Source organism: Myotis yumanensis, unplaced genomic scaffold (assembly GCF_028538775.1).
Source record: "Myotis yumanensis isolate MYYU_CA2020_CCGP unplaced genomic scaffold, mMyoYum1.0.hap1 SCAF_8, whole genome shotgun sequence".
Classification (NCBI taxonomy): domain Eukaryota; kingdom Metazoa; phylum Chordata; class Mammalia; order Chiroptera; family Vespertilionidae; genus Myotis; species Myotis yumanensis.
This window is the reverse complement of record NW_027223759.1, coordinates 43,741,794-43,757,735: the sequence shown is the minus strand read 5'-3', so window position 1 is coordinate 43,757,735 and position 15,942 is coordinate 43,741,794. Positions and strand designations below refer to the sequence as shown.

At 36.3% G+C, this 15,942-nt stretch overlaps 1 protein-coding gene across 2 annotated transcripts in view; it reads right to left on the bottom strand.

Moving 5' to 3' along the window:
* Positions 1-433: 433 nt before the first annotated feature.
* OLA1 (Obg like ATPase 1) overlaps positions 434-15,942 on the bottom strand; it is a 160,593-nt gene continuing 145,084 nt past the window's right edge. For both annotated transcript variants that reach the window (XM_070422734.1, XM_070422735.1), the window contains exons 8-11: positions 7,392-7,532; positions 6,611-6,707; positions 4,449-4,571; positions 434-945 (exon numbers count right to left, since the gene is read on the bottom strand). In XM_070422734.1, the coding sequence (XP_070278835.1) occupies positions 844-945; positions 4,449-4,571; positions 6,611-6,707; positions 7,392-7,532 (463 nt within the window). In that variant the 3' untranslated portion in view covers positions 434-843. The remainder of the gene's footprint in view (positions 946-4,448; positions 4,572-6,610; positions 6,708-7,391; positions 7,533-15,942) is intronic.

The window sequence follows — 15,942 nt, the reverse complement described above, 5'->3', positions numbered from 1 at the left end:
TTAAAGAAAAATATAACCCACCAAAGACACGAATTAGTTGTTTGCACAATAACTTCATAATTTCAAAGGAAAGATTACACTCTCTTCAATATGATCAGAACAACAATAACAAAAAATCCCTTACTTTCGAAGCAGATTTCTTCCAGCATTATTTTCTTTTTGGTCACAGTCACCTATGTTATATCCTTTGTAGCATCATTGCTATCATCCTTCAATAAATGTCCATCTACAAATTAATTAACTTTCTTGAGACAAATCCTTGGTATACTTTTCTTCTGATTCCCATGAAAGACTCACTTTTAAGATACAATTGCGGCTGCCCCACACTGCCAGTTACTGTGTTGCACACACAGTAATCAGCAACCACCAGGTGCCGTATCGCATTCAGCACACCACAGTCAGTCAATACAGACATCCCCAAACACACCAAGGCTGGTTTTGTCAAATGTTTTATTGAGTGTAGACATCTGGAGTACTGTAAAACATGCATTATCTGTAGATTCAAAAAGGAGCAAGCCACATTGTCCTCACTGTCAAATGTGTCAGGCTTGGCATACATGATGGAGATTAATGAAGTATCATGAGAGTAATATGGTTCCTGAAAAGCTTCCACAATTTGGAGTAGGGTCTTAATCACGTGAAAAGCAAAGCTGTTCACATTAGAGAACTTGCATTTCATTGGAGGTACACAGTATTTTAATTTTAAAACAAATAAAAATAATTCTGTTTGTAGAAGATTCCCATCCCCCAACTTTGTGTGTCCCTTCAGTTTTCAGAAATTTTAATTAAAAAAAATCATATGCTTTTTGAAAATCGTATGTTTATCTGAGCAATAACTAAAATTTATTTTTTCTTTGGTTGCTGAGGTGTATTAAATTTGAAGAAGATAATATCTCCATCTTCAACAATATAATTTCTGCCTTGTTGTCTGTACTTTCCAGCGGCCTACAAATAGAAAATATAGAAGAAATGGGTTATTGTACAACTAAATGCATAAAGCATAAGGTAAATGGTAGGAACAGATGCAAAAAGTATTATACTCTTAGGTCATATATATTATATATATATATATAATATATATATATATATATACATATATATATATATATTTTTTTAAGAAATAAATATAGGAAGGCATACAAGTTTAAAACTAGAATTGGAGAGAAGCAAAGTATTCCTGATTTTGGCAGAACTAGATTTTCCATACATACATAATCATAATGTATTCTCCACTAAATTGTTGGTATATAAATGTAATTATACAAATATCATTAAGTTTCATTACATGCTGTTTATGGTACATTTCTGATGTGTCTGCAAACATCCAGCAAGTCACTGTAACAAAACAGATCAAACCAGGCAGGAAAAAAAGACTACATAACTAGTATAAGGCTTCTTTGTTTACTTAAAGAAATTCTGTGATGTCAAAAAAGATGGTTTGGTACAAGAAGAACTACTATCAAGTGTAAAAATACACAGATTTTAAATTATTTCCTTGTAGTTTTTTATTTGGTCTTGACAATGACCATACATAGTGCTTTGTATTAGAATGCATCATGAAGATTACCAGCATACCTCAAAGATATCACAGGTTTGGTTCCAGATCAACACAATAAAGCAAGTATTGCAATAAAGCAAGCTGTAATTTTTTTTCTGGTGGAGGGTCTGGCCTTCAATTTGTAAAAAACACAGCATCTGTGAAGCGCAATGAAGCGAAGTACAATAAAACGAGGTGTGCCTGTACTGACTAACTGCCCTAGTCACAAGCAGACTCTAACAGGTTGGAACTGCAGAGACAGATATTTTTTTCACTTGTATATTAGTTGGCAAAGCAACTGATTCCACCTGCTGGTATGCAGATTTAGACATGCAGTCAGTCAGTGATCCTCATGCAAACACGTGGCAGTTCTAGAGACCCAGGTTCACCTCATGGCGCAGCACACACACTTCACCCTGAGCGCAGCAGACTCTTCAGCATCTACGCCTAAACCTGCACAAACTGACATCTAGGTCCATGTGACTCCACCATCGACCACTCGACAACGAGGACGTGATCTTTTGAAAAAATTCTCAAAAGTATTTTCCTTCTGTTAGAATTTACTGAGAACACAAAATCTTTGCCCAACAAGATCACTACTTCCCTTTGAACATATCGATAAGAATATACAAAGTCAAGTGCAATTATACTAATGAGAAGCAACACTAACGAAGATCATACATCTGAGGTTAAAATCAACAAACCAGGTCAGAGCTGTAGTAAGCGTATTTTCAAATATCTAGACTACATATAAAAAAATCACCTACTAATAATATGTATTATTATTAAAACAGCCAATTAAAAAAAAGCCTTGATACTCTTAACATTCTAAATGGCACAGACACCCCCCCCACACACATGCATACACCCACCCACACACACTCTCTCACATGATTTTTATAAAGACGTGATATATTATAGGCCATATGCTACATATTTTGAGAATATAGAGTCCAGTTATAAAGCTATACAGACAATTTAAATCAAATACATATTGACATGACATACTAATATACAAGTTTATATACTTTGTTACCACTCAAGTTTACTATTAATTAAAAGTGACAGTGTTCCTTTAAATTCTCTAGAGACCATTTAATCCATTTCCACTGCTATCAGAAACACTGGTTGAAAAAAAAAATCAATACCCATTTGTGAATCTTGAGTATGTATTAAACAAGACACGTCTAACCAGTTCATTTGCACTTGAAAGCAGCCATCTGTAGAAGCCAGCTTTGCCTAAGCAGATATGATTGCTAATAATGTGATATCCCTGTAGACTACAAAGCCCACACAGAGCTATTCAGTATATAGTTCACAGCACTGGCATTAAATTAGTTATGCTGCACTGGTACTAGAAATACATATACATACATTCACACATATACTAATCTTGCTCTTGAAGCTAAAACCTTCTTGATAATATGCAAGTATTTGTTGAATAAAAGAGTATAAAACAACTCATAAATGCTTTATTTACTTTGAGTTCAAATTCTGAAATGTTAGTTTTGGAGATTAAAAATCATATAAAATACTTAATGGTATTTTAAGCTGAAAATCCAGAGGTCAATAATTTCCAATTTATAATACAAAAGTCCCCAGTTTGTGCCAAGCATTTCTACAAGCAGGAAATATTACTTTATTGAATATTATAAAGTTTCCAGGTGTTGTTAAAGGAAGTATTCACAACTTATACATCTTTCAAGTTTATTACAATAGCATATCTATCAAGGATTGGTGCAGGCTTATCACAGAGTATAAAAAATTATCATCTGATTTCTGAATTCTAATAATAGAAAAATATCCTTTTTTAATTATCTCTATTATATAAAATATATTGTGCTAACATTTTGTAGCATGTTGAAAATAACCTGAGGTTTCCAAGTCTAATTAGCATTCCTGATAAAGTTCAATCTCAGTATTTGCACACCTCTCTACCGACACAAATGACACCACTGGAGCGTTAATGACGTTTAGTTGTAAACTAACTTCTCTCACTAATTTTTAAAAAACAAAATGGCTCCCATTCCACATTGAATCAATTATACCAGGTTTTCCCCTCCTCTTCCTGGGGTTCCAAAAGTTCTATTAAAGTCCTGCTGTTCAGTATGATCTTTCCAATGATACCAATGAGAATACATTAAATTTGAAATAAACTTTTCTGCATTCCTTTCAAATTATGAAATAGTAAACACAAGAGACCTCTTTAAATTCTTTAACATTTTCTATGGCAGTCTTCAAATATCAGATTACATTTAAGATAAAGAAGCCTTACTTACTACAATGTCAGTTTAATCACTTGACCTATCTACCGATTAGAGATGACATACCAACTAGATTCTGCTAAGTAAAACATAATAAAGTCAAACAAGATTAAGCCTGGAAAAGGATTTACATTATAAAAATTAATTTATTACCCATATATAACATTGCTTTACTATAAGAGCTGCTAAGCAAATTATACTTATTAGCTAAAATAAAGCACAATTTTGGACATGCCCTCTAGTGTTGAGAAAGCAAATCAAAACCCCAAATATCTTAAAAAAAAAAAAAAAAAAAGTACAACCATAAAGTTTCAGTAAGAACAGATTTTCTGTTCCTTTGAATTAATCATAAGTATATAATACTACTTCTACTTTAGATATTCAAATGTAATAAATATAATTCTTCACTGGCTATCTGTGAACAAATTCTTTGAAATTATTTATAATTACTTAAAACTAGTTTATTTTTTTCAGTTTTAGAAAAACACAATTCACACATTTTTAAAATTATCTAAAAGCATGTAAACATCTACAGCTGTTCAATCAGTGGTTAGTAACACTAAACCCTGATACACTCATTATTCATTTTAATCATGAGTATCTTCCTATTAGTAAAAATTACAAAATATGAAACTATAATTCCTTACCTTGACTGCATTTTCAGAACCTTCCTCTTTAAAATCATCATATTTCATTACTTCAGCCATAATGAATCCTTTTTCAAAGTCTGTGTGAATCTTTCCTGCAGCTTGAGGAGCCTTCGTCCCTTTCTTTGAAAAGACCAGAGAAAACTAATTGCATTTAAGATGATGACTGTAAGCGTCGAGTTTCTTTTTTCTGATCTGTAGTTGTGGCCAACTTAAACTTAGTTTAATATCAGTGAAGATGTCAGGGTCACAATTAGTACCTTTTCAACACTGGACACTATCTGTGTAGCAGATTTAGCACAGACAGATCAGTAGATATTAAAGAAGCATAGCTTTGTTTTTTCCTAACAGTCAGTCATCCACAGTTTTATTGATTTAGATGCAGTGGTTTGGTTTTGGCCTGTGTTTCATTTCGATTTTCTATTCTTCACAATGGAAAAAATAAGGATTTTAAAGTAACTTTTAAGATATATTAGCAAAGGTTTTAAAAAGAAAAAGCCTTGAAATTTTCAGTACATCTAAAGAATATAAAAAATCAATATATAGAAATTTAAAAGATATTTTCCAGCAAATCATATATATATAAAATATATGTTTAGCAAATAATTTTGAAATTCATATAATAAAAATTTTGAGCATTTTACATTGCACACCCTGCCATCATGTAGAAAAATTTAAGTCGGTGTAGGAAGAGAAATGTCTTGTAATTACCGCATATGTTAAATTACAAGGACATACATTCCAGACACACACAACCATGGAAAGAAATCTGAGAAATAATGGTGACCTAAAGACTGCTTAATAAAGCATGTTAAAGTGATAAGAAGTCTGACACTATAAAGCACAGTTTTTACAATAAAAGATGTATTGGGTTAATATGGCTACTCACTGATGCTTACCTGACTAAATATCTTAGCACATTAAATCATGGGTACTTACAATCAGTCTTAAGATAAGCCAGCTTTCAACATTTTCAAGTCCAGAACACATTATCTTTCCTGTTACACATACTTCAGTTCAGAAGTTTTAAGGCTTTAAAATATATAGTAAAAATAAACCCTGGCAATTTATTTACCAACTCGGATTTGCTTTGACATTATTTTATAAGTCTATATAAAAGGACCTTGGTTAGAAATCAATCAAACATTTTTCTTTTTTACAAAGAGGAGAGGAAATAAAAGAAAAGTGAATCTCACATTCACACAACGCATTTAACATTATGTTGAACTGCCTCCATGTTCCTATCCACATTAAATCAAAATAAATGTAACAATAAATTGCGGTAGTCACTGCAAACAGAAATCAAAGCAGCACTAAAATTACTCATGTAGCATATATTTAAAAAGCACAATAAAAGAAAGAATAAACAGTATTTCTAAAAGTTCCGACATAATTTTTACATTCTACAACACTATGTGGGACTATATATATTTCAAAATATTTTTCAATAGTAACTACCATATTATAATACATTTACATTTAAAAGCAAGCCATTACAGTTCAGTTTCTATTGTCCTCTGGGAATAAATTAGGCATTCTTTTTGGTCCTAATCAGTACACATCAGTATTTAAAATACATATCCATTTTTAAAGAAGAAAGATTGAATATATAACATTGAAAAAATAAACACTACCTCTATGAATTCAAATTACAAAAGGCATGAATTATTGCGCATTGAGTTTAGCTCTTTGAGCCCAACTGTGTATCTATGAAGAGCATAATGATGTCATATTGCTTTTATTGCTGAAAATGTAATCCGAGCAAAGCAAAGGAGGAAAGAACCACCCGCAACCCAAACAAACTTAGCGAATACAAAATGAAAAGCAACATCAATTTCACTGCAGACAAACCCAGTCACACAGATTAAGCAAGCACAATACTGGTGCGTCTTATCTCTGACCACAGGAGGAGGGTAGACAGATTCTACAGGATGAAGAAATTCAGACTATGTAATAGGCAGAATCAATTGTTACCTGCCTCAATCAATGCCGCTCCACTTTCACTGTTCAGCAGCTCACAAATAATTAAAGTTATCCTGGACAAAAACCTCATCTGTAATGACTAGCTAACCGCCACCATGACAAACTTCAAAGTCAGTGATATCAATCTGAATTCAATAGTGTGGAACTGGATATAGCTGATGAATAAGTATGAATCTTACCCTGATGGTCCATGCACGCACTTCATCTGGGCCTGCAGTGAAAAAGTATTCTAGTTGGAGTGCTGCAAACCCAGCCTTAATGATCTTTGGCAAAGCGCTGAAATAAAATGAAACAAATTCAACATATAAGTTAATTGTGCCACAGATTGGTACAGAGCTAAAATTATTCATTTCAAGTAGAAAATGTTAAAGATACTAGTAAATGACCATTCATCTTTCTAATGCTCTTGAAGAGGTCAGAAAGCATATAACTATTTCTAAAAAACCCTTTTAAAACTGATTCTAATTGTATTAGTCTGAATATGTCATTTTGAATTGTTTACTACAAAAAAAAGAAAAACCCTATCTACCCATTCTATGACAATTTCCTCCAATATTAATTATTTCCAGGATGTGGGTCATGAAAGCAAAATTATTTGATTGAAATCCAATGTTTAAACAATATATTAACAGTTACTCAGAAAAAATTCAGGCAACTGATTCACCTTTTCCCCTCCCCCACTGAACATGACGAAAGAGTTTTGGCGATCATTCCTTCTCAAAAATATACATAACTAATACCTATGTTATAATTAAAACACTGTACAGAGATGACAGATGACAGTTAAAAACTTAATTTAAAATAAATCTTTTCACTCTGTCTCATGGTAAAGAAAGGAGAAGATTCCCTCTTTATAATGGTAATTACTCTGTCATTTATTATTCTATCAGCGCAAGCAATTAAATTACTGCAAGGAAATAGTTGATAATAAAGTGTAGGGAAAATGAATGCTAAATTAACCTTTGTGTCGTGTTCGCTTCCAGATACTGCTGTCTCTCCTCAGCACTCAATTCTTGCAACTTGAGTTCCAAGGCCCCACTAAAAGGAATGACCAAGGCACCTGGGTCAGACTTGTCCACCCACTCTTTGATTTTTATCAACCTGTAGACAAAAAAGGGCACAACATTATCTTGTAGTGCATGCATGACTGTACCACATTCATTATTATCAAGTAGCACATACATATTCATAAGAATTGCACGGTTTTATGATGCCATCTTTTTGTGTATAGCTTTCCAAGGTCAAGGCATTAACAGGCAGCAATTGCTTCAGGTATACGCCATAATATTTTACTGCAATTTAGTTTTACTTTAGCACATTATCTATAGAAACTATTACACAAATATTTTAAAACTTTTAAAAGTTACACTAATTTTGTTCAGTGTTAACACTTGTGCCCTTGAAAACCTCAATTTTGATTTATTTTCCTTACTTTACAAAGCAAATTTTTGAAAAACAAAGTTTGTTTGTATAGAAATCAAACCTAAAAGTACCAGCTAATTTTGAGGAGTCTTTGGAAAATAATTTCTTCTACCCAAATATCTATAATTCTTGCTTTAGTTCCTTTTTAGATGACCAAGAACTTACATTAGTATTGTTTTTGAGGGATATTTTTGCTAATTAAAACAAACATGTCCAGAAATACACATTAACAAGCCTAGCTGATTATGTACACGCTGCTCTTATAAATCTCACTTTTGTAGGATCATGAGTATAGAACTGCAGAGGAAATAAATTCCTTTGAATTCAAAATGGGTTGAAAAGCCAAATCAGTTAGGAAATTGATACCAAGTGTTATTTAAAAAGATGATTTGAACCCCTCTCCCCGCCAAAGCATGGAGTATTCTGACAAAGTAGCAGTTAGAACATAAGTGAAATAAGTATAAATGAATATATTAACCAGGTCCCGATCCTACCACTTTACTAGTTTTTTTCCTTGGGCAAGTTACTGAACCTTTCTAAGCCTCAGTTTCCTCATCTCTAAAAATGGAAATAATAGTACATATTATATTGTAAAGAACTTAGAAAAGTAATGCCTGGCATATAGTAAACAAGTATTAACAGAAATAATATCATTAATTTTCATTCTCAGATAATCATAGTATGTATACCTATAATTCTGAAATAGATTTAGTATAGAACTGAATATAGATTTCATAGAAATTTATACTAATGTATACCATGCAGAGTTCCAGTAGTCTCCCATATTCAGACCAAGGTTTTAATAGCCACTATTGCAAAAAAAAAAAAACCACAAAAAACTGGCAGGAATTCTTTAATTAATCATGTTAAGGTCACTTTAGGGGAAAAGACACACAAGAATTAAATCACAGTCATTAACACTCACCTATCAAAGAAAATGGCAGAGAATCAGAGTTATTAGAAAATTAAAAATATATGTAGCCTACTAAATAGGATTTACAATGGGATAAAGGCTTGGTATATGCTTGTTTTACAAGGCTAACTATAGTTTATTTATTTAATATGTCATCAGTGGTTCTTGCTCTTCACAATTTTTTTTTCCTTTTGGTCACATCCTTAAAAAACACACACACAGACCAGTCCAATAAATAGATGAATAAAGATTTGTTTTAGTGTCCTTTAAAATAGGAAATCCAAGCTAGATATTTTCTTAGCTAAAATTATGAAGGGCAGGTTAAGGAAAAAAAAGGAAAATTTAATTTGATATTTTGCCTATTCTAAGTTACATCATAGATTTAAACAAAACTGTACATTAAAATGTAACATACATTTATGATACATCAGATATGATCAAGTATGTAATTAAAAAAGATCACATACCAAATATAGATTCAATGAAAGTTTAATAAAGCAAGCCCATGTAAAAGGATAAAATATCATATACATTTTGTTTCATAAATATGGTCAACATAACTAATAAAGCTAGAACTGTTATGAAATAATAAGAAATAATTACTTTGGCTAAAACATCAAGTCAGAATAACAATAGTTCTACCCTGTCATTCTTACAGCCTTTCCTGCAGAGTCCTCAGAAGGATTATTTGCATTCCTCAGGTGCTCTATTGTACAATTCAGATGAATAAAGACTTACAAATCATTTTTCTACTGCCAATGTGAGACTTTGATCTGGTGAATACACCATTGTACCTTAACTATAATTGGCAAAAAACCTGACAGTGTAGAGCATCACAAGCTTAATAACAAAGGAGAATATCTCAAAGTGTTGACAGATGATCTTCATAATGCAGAAGCAGAGCTGGTACATTTTAGCAATAAATGAGCACTGAGGTCTAAAGGTCTCTAAAGTGACTGACATCAGACCTGCTATAGCCTCACTAAAAGAAAAAGGTACCGTAGCACTCTCCGTAAAGTGAGTTAGGTTTTTTGCCTGCAAGCTTCACTTTTGTGACTTTCACTGTCACAGAAAACACAGGGAAGATGAAAAGTGAGGTAGGTTCTTTGGTTGTCTGCTTTACTTTTGTTACTTTTACTATCAAACAAAAGTGAGAAATATCCCAAAGTGATTTTTAATTAAATATTTGAAATAAACAATGGGTAATTTAAGAAATATAACTCAATTTCAAGATTACTGATTGAAATACATAACATAACTATTAGACCTGATGGTTACAAAAGTGTGATAATGAGGCCAAGATCACAAGTCTGAACCCCATTGGGACCATTTACCTTTTGCAGAAAAATGTCTATTCTATTGCTACAAACCATGCCCCAAACTATAGCTAGTCATCTAAAGAATGTGGGCTACTGGCACATGAGGGATATTGAAAAATCAAAGTTGAGCTCAGTATCACTACTAGGAAAACAATTTCAAGTATATTCTACCAAAGTGACTGAATAATAATCTCCATATACAAACGTTAACAGATGTCTGAAACCTATGCAATTGTTAGTGATCAAAATAATGATAATGATAATATTGTCATAGACCATCTAACTATGAGTGGAGAAGAAACATTCAAGACAACACACTCCCAAAGAGTTAAACTGTAAAGACTTTCATAAAATGTATTCATTTTACAAATTTATATGAACAGAGAGTAGTGCAAGAGGATCCATCCTCTTATGGAGCCAGAGCCACATTGATTTCCCCAAAGTCTTATGCGTGACAAATGGGAAGAGGAACTGCCACTAGTTGTATTTCTCTCCCTGGTAATGAAGCAAAAGGACAAAGCAGGGACAATCAGTTTTAAGACTAAAAGGGTAACGCTTTGAGATACACTAGTTGGGATATGTTTGATGCTTTGGCAGAATGAGATCTTTATTATTAAGTTAGAATTAGATTTCTCAAAGACTGTGTCTCAAATTTACCTTCAGTTATATGATCTGACTGTCTTAGCCAGTCTTGAAATCCAGATTCTATCATTTGATTTTCCTAGGGTTAGTTTACATTGTATTTGTCTTCCCAGATACTAATTTTATTTCTAAAAATTCTATTTGTTTCTCTTTCAAATTTACCCGCTCTTTTTTTAGATAACATTTTACTCTTTGTTTAATGAATTCTTAGTCCCTTTCAATCTTTTCAGCAGATTAATTTAAAAGTTCCTTTCAGACTGCTCTAGTTACTTCTGATTTCTCAGGTATAACTTTGCCCCTACCATTTGTCATCTGCTAACCTCTGACAACAATTGGCTCCTGTGTATGTGCCGTATTGTTTTGGGGTGTGAGGTCATTTGGCAGCAGCAGTAATGTAGTTATGCTCCAAGGGAATGTGTGGTCCCCAAGTTGTTGAGATAGACGTATATCTACGCTATAGTTTTATGGTTGTTGCTTCTTGGGAAAGACCTATAGTGTCTTGGGCTCTGGGTCATTTTAAGGCTTAGTGTTTCACCACTTGGTTTATTGGTAATGCAGATTAATGGCCCCTACCTCGTATAGTGCAGTCCAGTCTCTAATTTCCTGAGATTAACAGTTTCCTCCCTTGTTCAGAAGGGGTGGGAGTGAGGACATTTTTCTTATCTGATTATGGAAAGGATAGCTTTTTCTAGGCTTTATGAGCGAGCCTTGTTCCAGCAGCACCTGTAGCATAAGGCCTGTGCCGGACATTTAGTCCTACTAAAAGTATATGGACATATAAACTTAATTTTCACTGAGGGCCATAAACTGTTGATTCATTCTCTACTGTCAATGGGTCCTCTTTGTTTTGGGCATCTAGAGAATCCTTTTTCTTGCTTTCAAGTCCCACCATGTGTTCTAAAAATACCACACCATCATCAACACCACCCTTTTCTGGTTATTTTCTCTGGTGTTTCTACATATTAGAAACAAGAGGGAATTTCTCATATTGGCTCAGTCTACCATCTTAACTCAAAGCTCTCCATACTAGAGTTACATCCTTCATTTTATTGTGTTCTAATACAATAGCTTTCAACATTTTTGACCATCACCCACAGGAAGAAATCGATTTTATACTTGACTCAAACATATGGTGCACAGACATTATTTTTATACACATAACCAAACAGATACAGGTTTCACAAAACAATACTTACCTTTATAATGGGAAATAAAATAATCCCAATGGTACTATTTGATATTTTGAATAAAACTAAATTCTTGCAACTTAAAATAAACCCCTGAAATAGTTTTCTCTAATATACTTTAATAAGAACTTTAATTTATTCTTTTCTATACTTCATGTCCATCTAGCCATTCAACTACCCTCAGCTACTCAAATTATAATTATATTTTCTAAAAATCTTTTAAAGATGGCTCAATCTAGCACTAAAGCTGAGTTACATTATCACTTCTATCTTTATTGAGTATTAGAACTCTCTCAAATCTGTGTATTCTACTTTACAACATCAAAGTATGTTTAAAATCTTTGAAGTTGTTACATATGGCAATATTAGGTCCTTATACACACCTTACATAGTTTTGTGTGTGAATCTAGGTCTTGACTTTTTAAAAAAATCAGCAGTGATATGTTTCTGACTGAATATAACTGCTGGCAAGACCATATGTTAATATCAGAAAATGATGCAACTTACACAAAGGAGGATCCAGAGCTGGTTTATTCAGTGACTTGACATCATTCAGTAAATGTTACTAAGGACCAGACCTTTACTAAGCTAGTTCCCCTCAAGTTGTTCATGGTATGGATGCACCATAAATCCAGGGGACATGGATAAACAGTGAGGTCATTTCTAGTCTCCCCCTTTATTAGAAATGTGGTTTACTCTCATTTCTATTAAAACTGTTCAGCCCGGCTGGTGTGGCTCAGGTTGAGTGTCGACCCATGCACCAAGAGGTTGCTGGTTTCAATTCCCTGACCGGGTTGCAGGCTTGATTCCTAGTAGGGGGCATGCAAGAGGCAGCGGATAGATGATTCTCTCTCATTGATGTTTCTATCTTTCTATCCCTCTCCTTTCCTTTCTCTCTTTAAAATAAAAACACATAAAAAAAGAGATTAAGACTTATGGAAGGTAAGGTTATTTTTTTCAAGATGACAAACATTATTTAGTCAATCCAGTTATCTTACAAATGGCAATAAATAATACTGAAAACCTGCACTAAAAGTAATAGCACAAACTACATACAAACTAAAACATACCATAAATAATATTCATTCACAGTAAATAAATTAGCTCTAGAAAATAAAAAATTCCCAACTCTTAAAAATTCTTTGTTGAATAAAAGTTATTAGAATGGGTTTATTAAGGAAGTCAGTGGGGGTGGGAGGGTGGGGGAGGAGAAAGAAGAAGAAATACCAAAAAGGTAATCCTATCTAATAAAAGAGAAACATGGTAATTAGCCGTACCTCCGCTACCCTTCCCATTGGCTAATCAGGGCAATATGCAAATTAACTGCCAGCCAAGATGGCGGCTGGCAGCCAGGCAGCTTGAAGCGAACATGAGGCTTGCTTGCTTCAGTGATGGAGGAAGCCAACGTTCCCCGCCTGTCACTGCCGGCCTCTGAGCTTGCAGTTTGAAACATTGTTACAAAGATAGAAGCTAAACAAAACCCCAGAAACCTGTTTTCAGCCAGCCAGGATCTCAGAGCTGGAGTTGAAACAGTGTTTCGATTATAGAACCCAAACAAACCAGATACCTGCTTTCAGCAGCCAAGGCCTCAGAGCTGGAGCCAAGCCTCAGAGCTAAAGCTGGCCCAGAATAAAAAAAAAAAAAAAAAAAAAAAGGAGCAGTTGGGAGCTTCAGTCACCCGCCAGCCTGAAAACGGCCCTCAGCCCCTCACCCAGACTGGCCAGGCACCCCAGTGGGGACCCCCACCCTGAAGGGGGTGTGACCAGCTGCAAACAGCCATCATCCTCTCTCCAAGGCTGGCCAGGCACCCAGGCGGGACCCCCACCCTGATCCAGGACACCCTTCAGGGCAAACCAGCCAGTCCCCACCCGTGCACCAGGCCTCTATTCTATATAGTAAAAGGGTAATATGCCTCCCAGCACCAGGATCAGCGGAGCCGAGAGGCCTCCCGGCACCGGGATCAGCGTGACAGGGGGCAGCGCCCAAATCCCCTGATCGCCCTGCGGCTCTGTGTGTTGACAGGGGGTGGGGCCACAACCTCCCTATCCGCCCTGCTCTGTTTGTGACAGGGGAAGGCACCCCAAACCCCTGATCAGCCCTGCTCTGTGCCTGATAGGGGTGAGCTCCCCAACCGCCTGATCGCCCTGCGGCTCTGTGTGAGACAGGGTGCGGCGCCCCAACCCCCACTCCCCCCACGGGCCCTGCTCTGTGTGTGACGGGGTAAAGCCATAACCTCCCCATCGGCCCTGCCCTGAGTGTGACAGGGTGCAGCGCCCCAACCCCCTGATCCGCCCTGCTCTGTGTGTGACAGGGGGCAGTGCCCCGACTCCCCTATCGGCCCTACTCTGTGAGTGACAGGGGGGAGCTCCTCAACCCCCTGATCGGCCCTGCTCTGTGCGTGACAGGGGGTGGCACCGCAACCTCCCCATCGACCCTGCCTTGAGTGTGACAGGGGGCGGTGCCCCAACCCCCCAATCGGCCCTACCCTGAGCGTGACTGAGGGTGGCATCGCAACCTCCCGATCCGCCCTGCTCTGTGCATGACAGGGGGCGGTGCCCCAACTCCCCAATCAGCCCTGCTCTGAGCCCGACCACGGGCTACGCCGAGGGATTGGGCCTGCCCTCTGCCACCCGGGAGCAGGACTAAGCCAGCAGGTCGTTATCTCCCGAGGGGTCCCAGACTGCGAGAGGGCACAGGCCGGGCTGAGGCCCGGCCCCCCCCCCCACCCCCGAGTGCACAAATTTTTGTGCACCGGGCCTCTAGTCTACTTATATAAAAACCCTGGGTGTAACATCACATCCAGAAGCACGACCAAGCGGAAGGAAGTCAGTCCTGCAGGGGTCATCTTGGAAACGGCTGTGCCCTCCCCTAGCTGTTTCCTGGAGGGCGAGGTTTCAAGCAGGAACCCGCCCTCAGAGCGGAGCATGGAAGTACTGAGTCTGGCCTTCAAACCAGACCCTGACAGTAGGGAGGAGGCAGCCTCATTCCTCACACAATCTGCTGTTGGATAGCTTGCTGTCAGTGGCCCGCCAGCCAGGAACCCCATTCACCTGCACCCTGGACCCTGACAGGAGGGAGGAGGGAGCCCCATTCCTCATGGAATCCACAGGTGGCCAGCTTGCTGTCAGGGGCCTACCAGCTAGGAATCCTATTCACCTGCATATCTGTATAAAGTTTTAATACATTATATTAGAGGTCGTGGTGGTACTGTTTTACCCACAGCGTCTACAGGAATTGTTGCAAATTTACTTCTCGGTGGAAGCACCTTTCATTCCCAATATAAATTACCGATTCCATTAAATGAAACTTCAATTTCTAGACTCAATATAAAGAGTGAAGTTGCTAAAACTATTAAAAAGGCCCAACTTCTCATTATTGATGAATGCACCATGGCATCCAGTCATGCTATAAACACCATAGATAGATTACTAAGAGAAATTTGAATGTTATATTTGGTGGGAAAGTTCTCCTTCTTGGAGGAGATTTTCGACAAATCTCAGTATTGTACCACATGCTATGTGATCGGCCATAGTACAAACGAATTTAAAGTACTGCAATGTTTGGGGATGTTTCAGAAAGTTGTCTCTTACAACAAATATGAGATCAGAGGATTCTGCTTATAGTGGATGGTTAGTAAAACTTGGAGATGGCAAACTTGATAGCAGTTTTCATTTAGGAATGGATATTATTGAAATCCCCTGTGAAATGATTTGTAATGGATCTATTACTGAAGCTAACTTTGGAAATACTATATCTATAGATAATATTAAAAATATATCTAAACATGCAATTCTTTGTCCAAAAAATGAGCATGTTCAAAAATTAAATGAAGACATTCTGGATATACTCGATGGAGATTTTCACACATATTTGAGTGATGATTCCATTGATTCCACAGATGATGCTGAAAAGGAAAATTTTCCCATTGGATTTCTTAATAGTATTACTCCTTCGGGAATGCCGTGTCATAAATTAAAATTGAAAGTGGGTGCAATCATCATGCTATTGAGAAATCTTAATAGTAAATG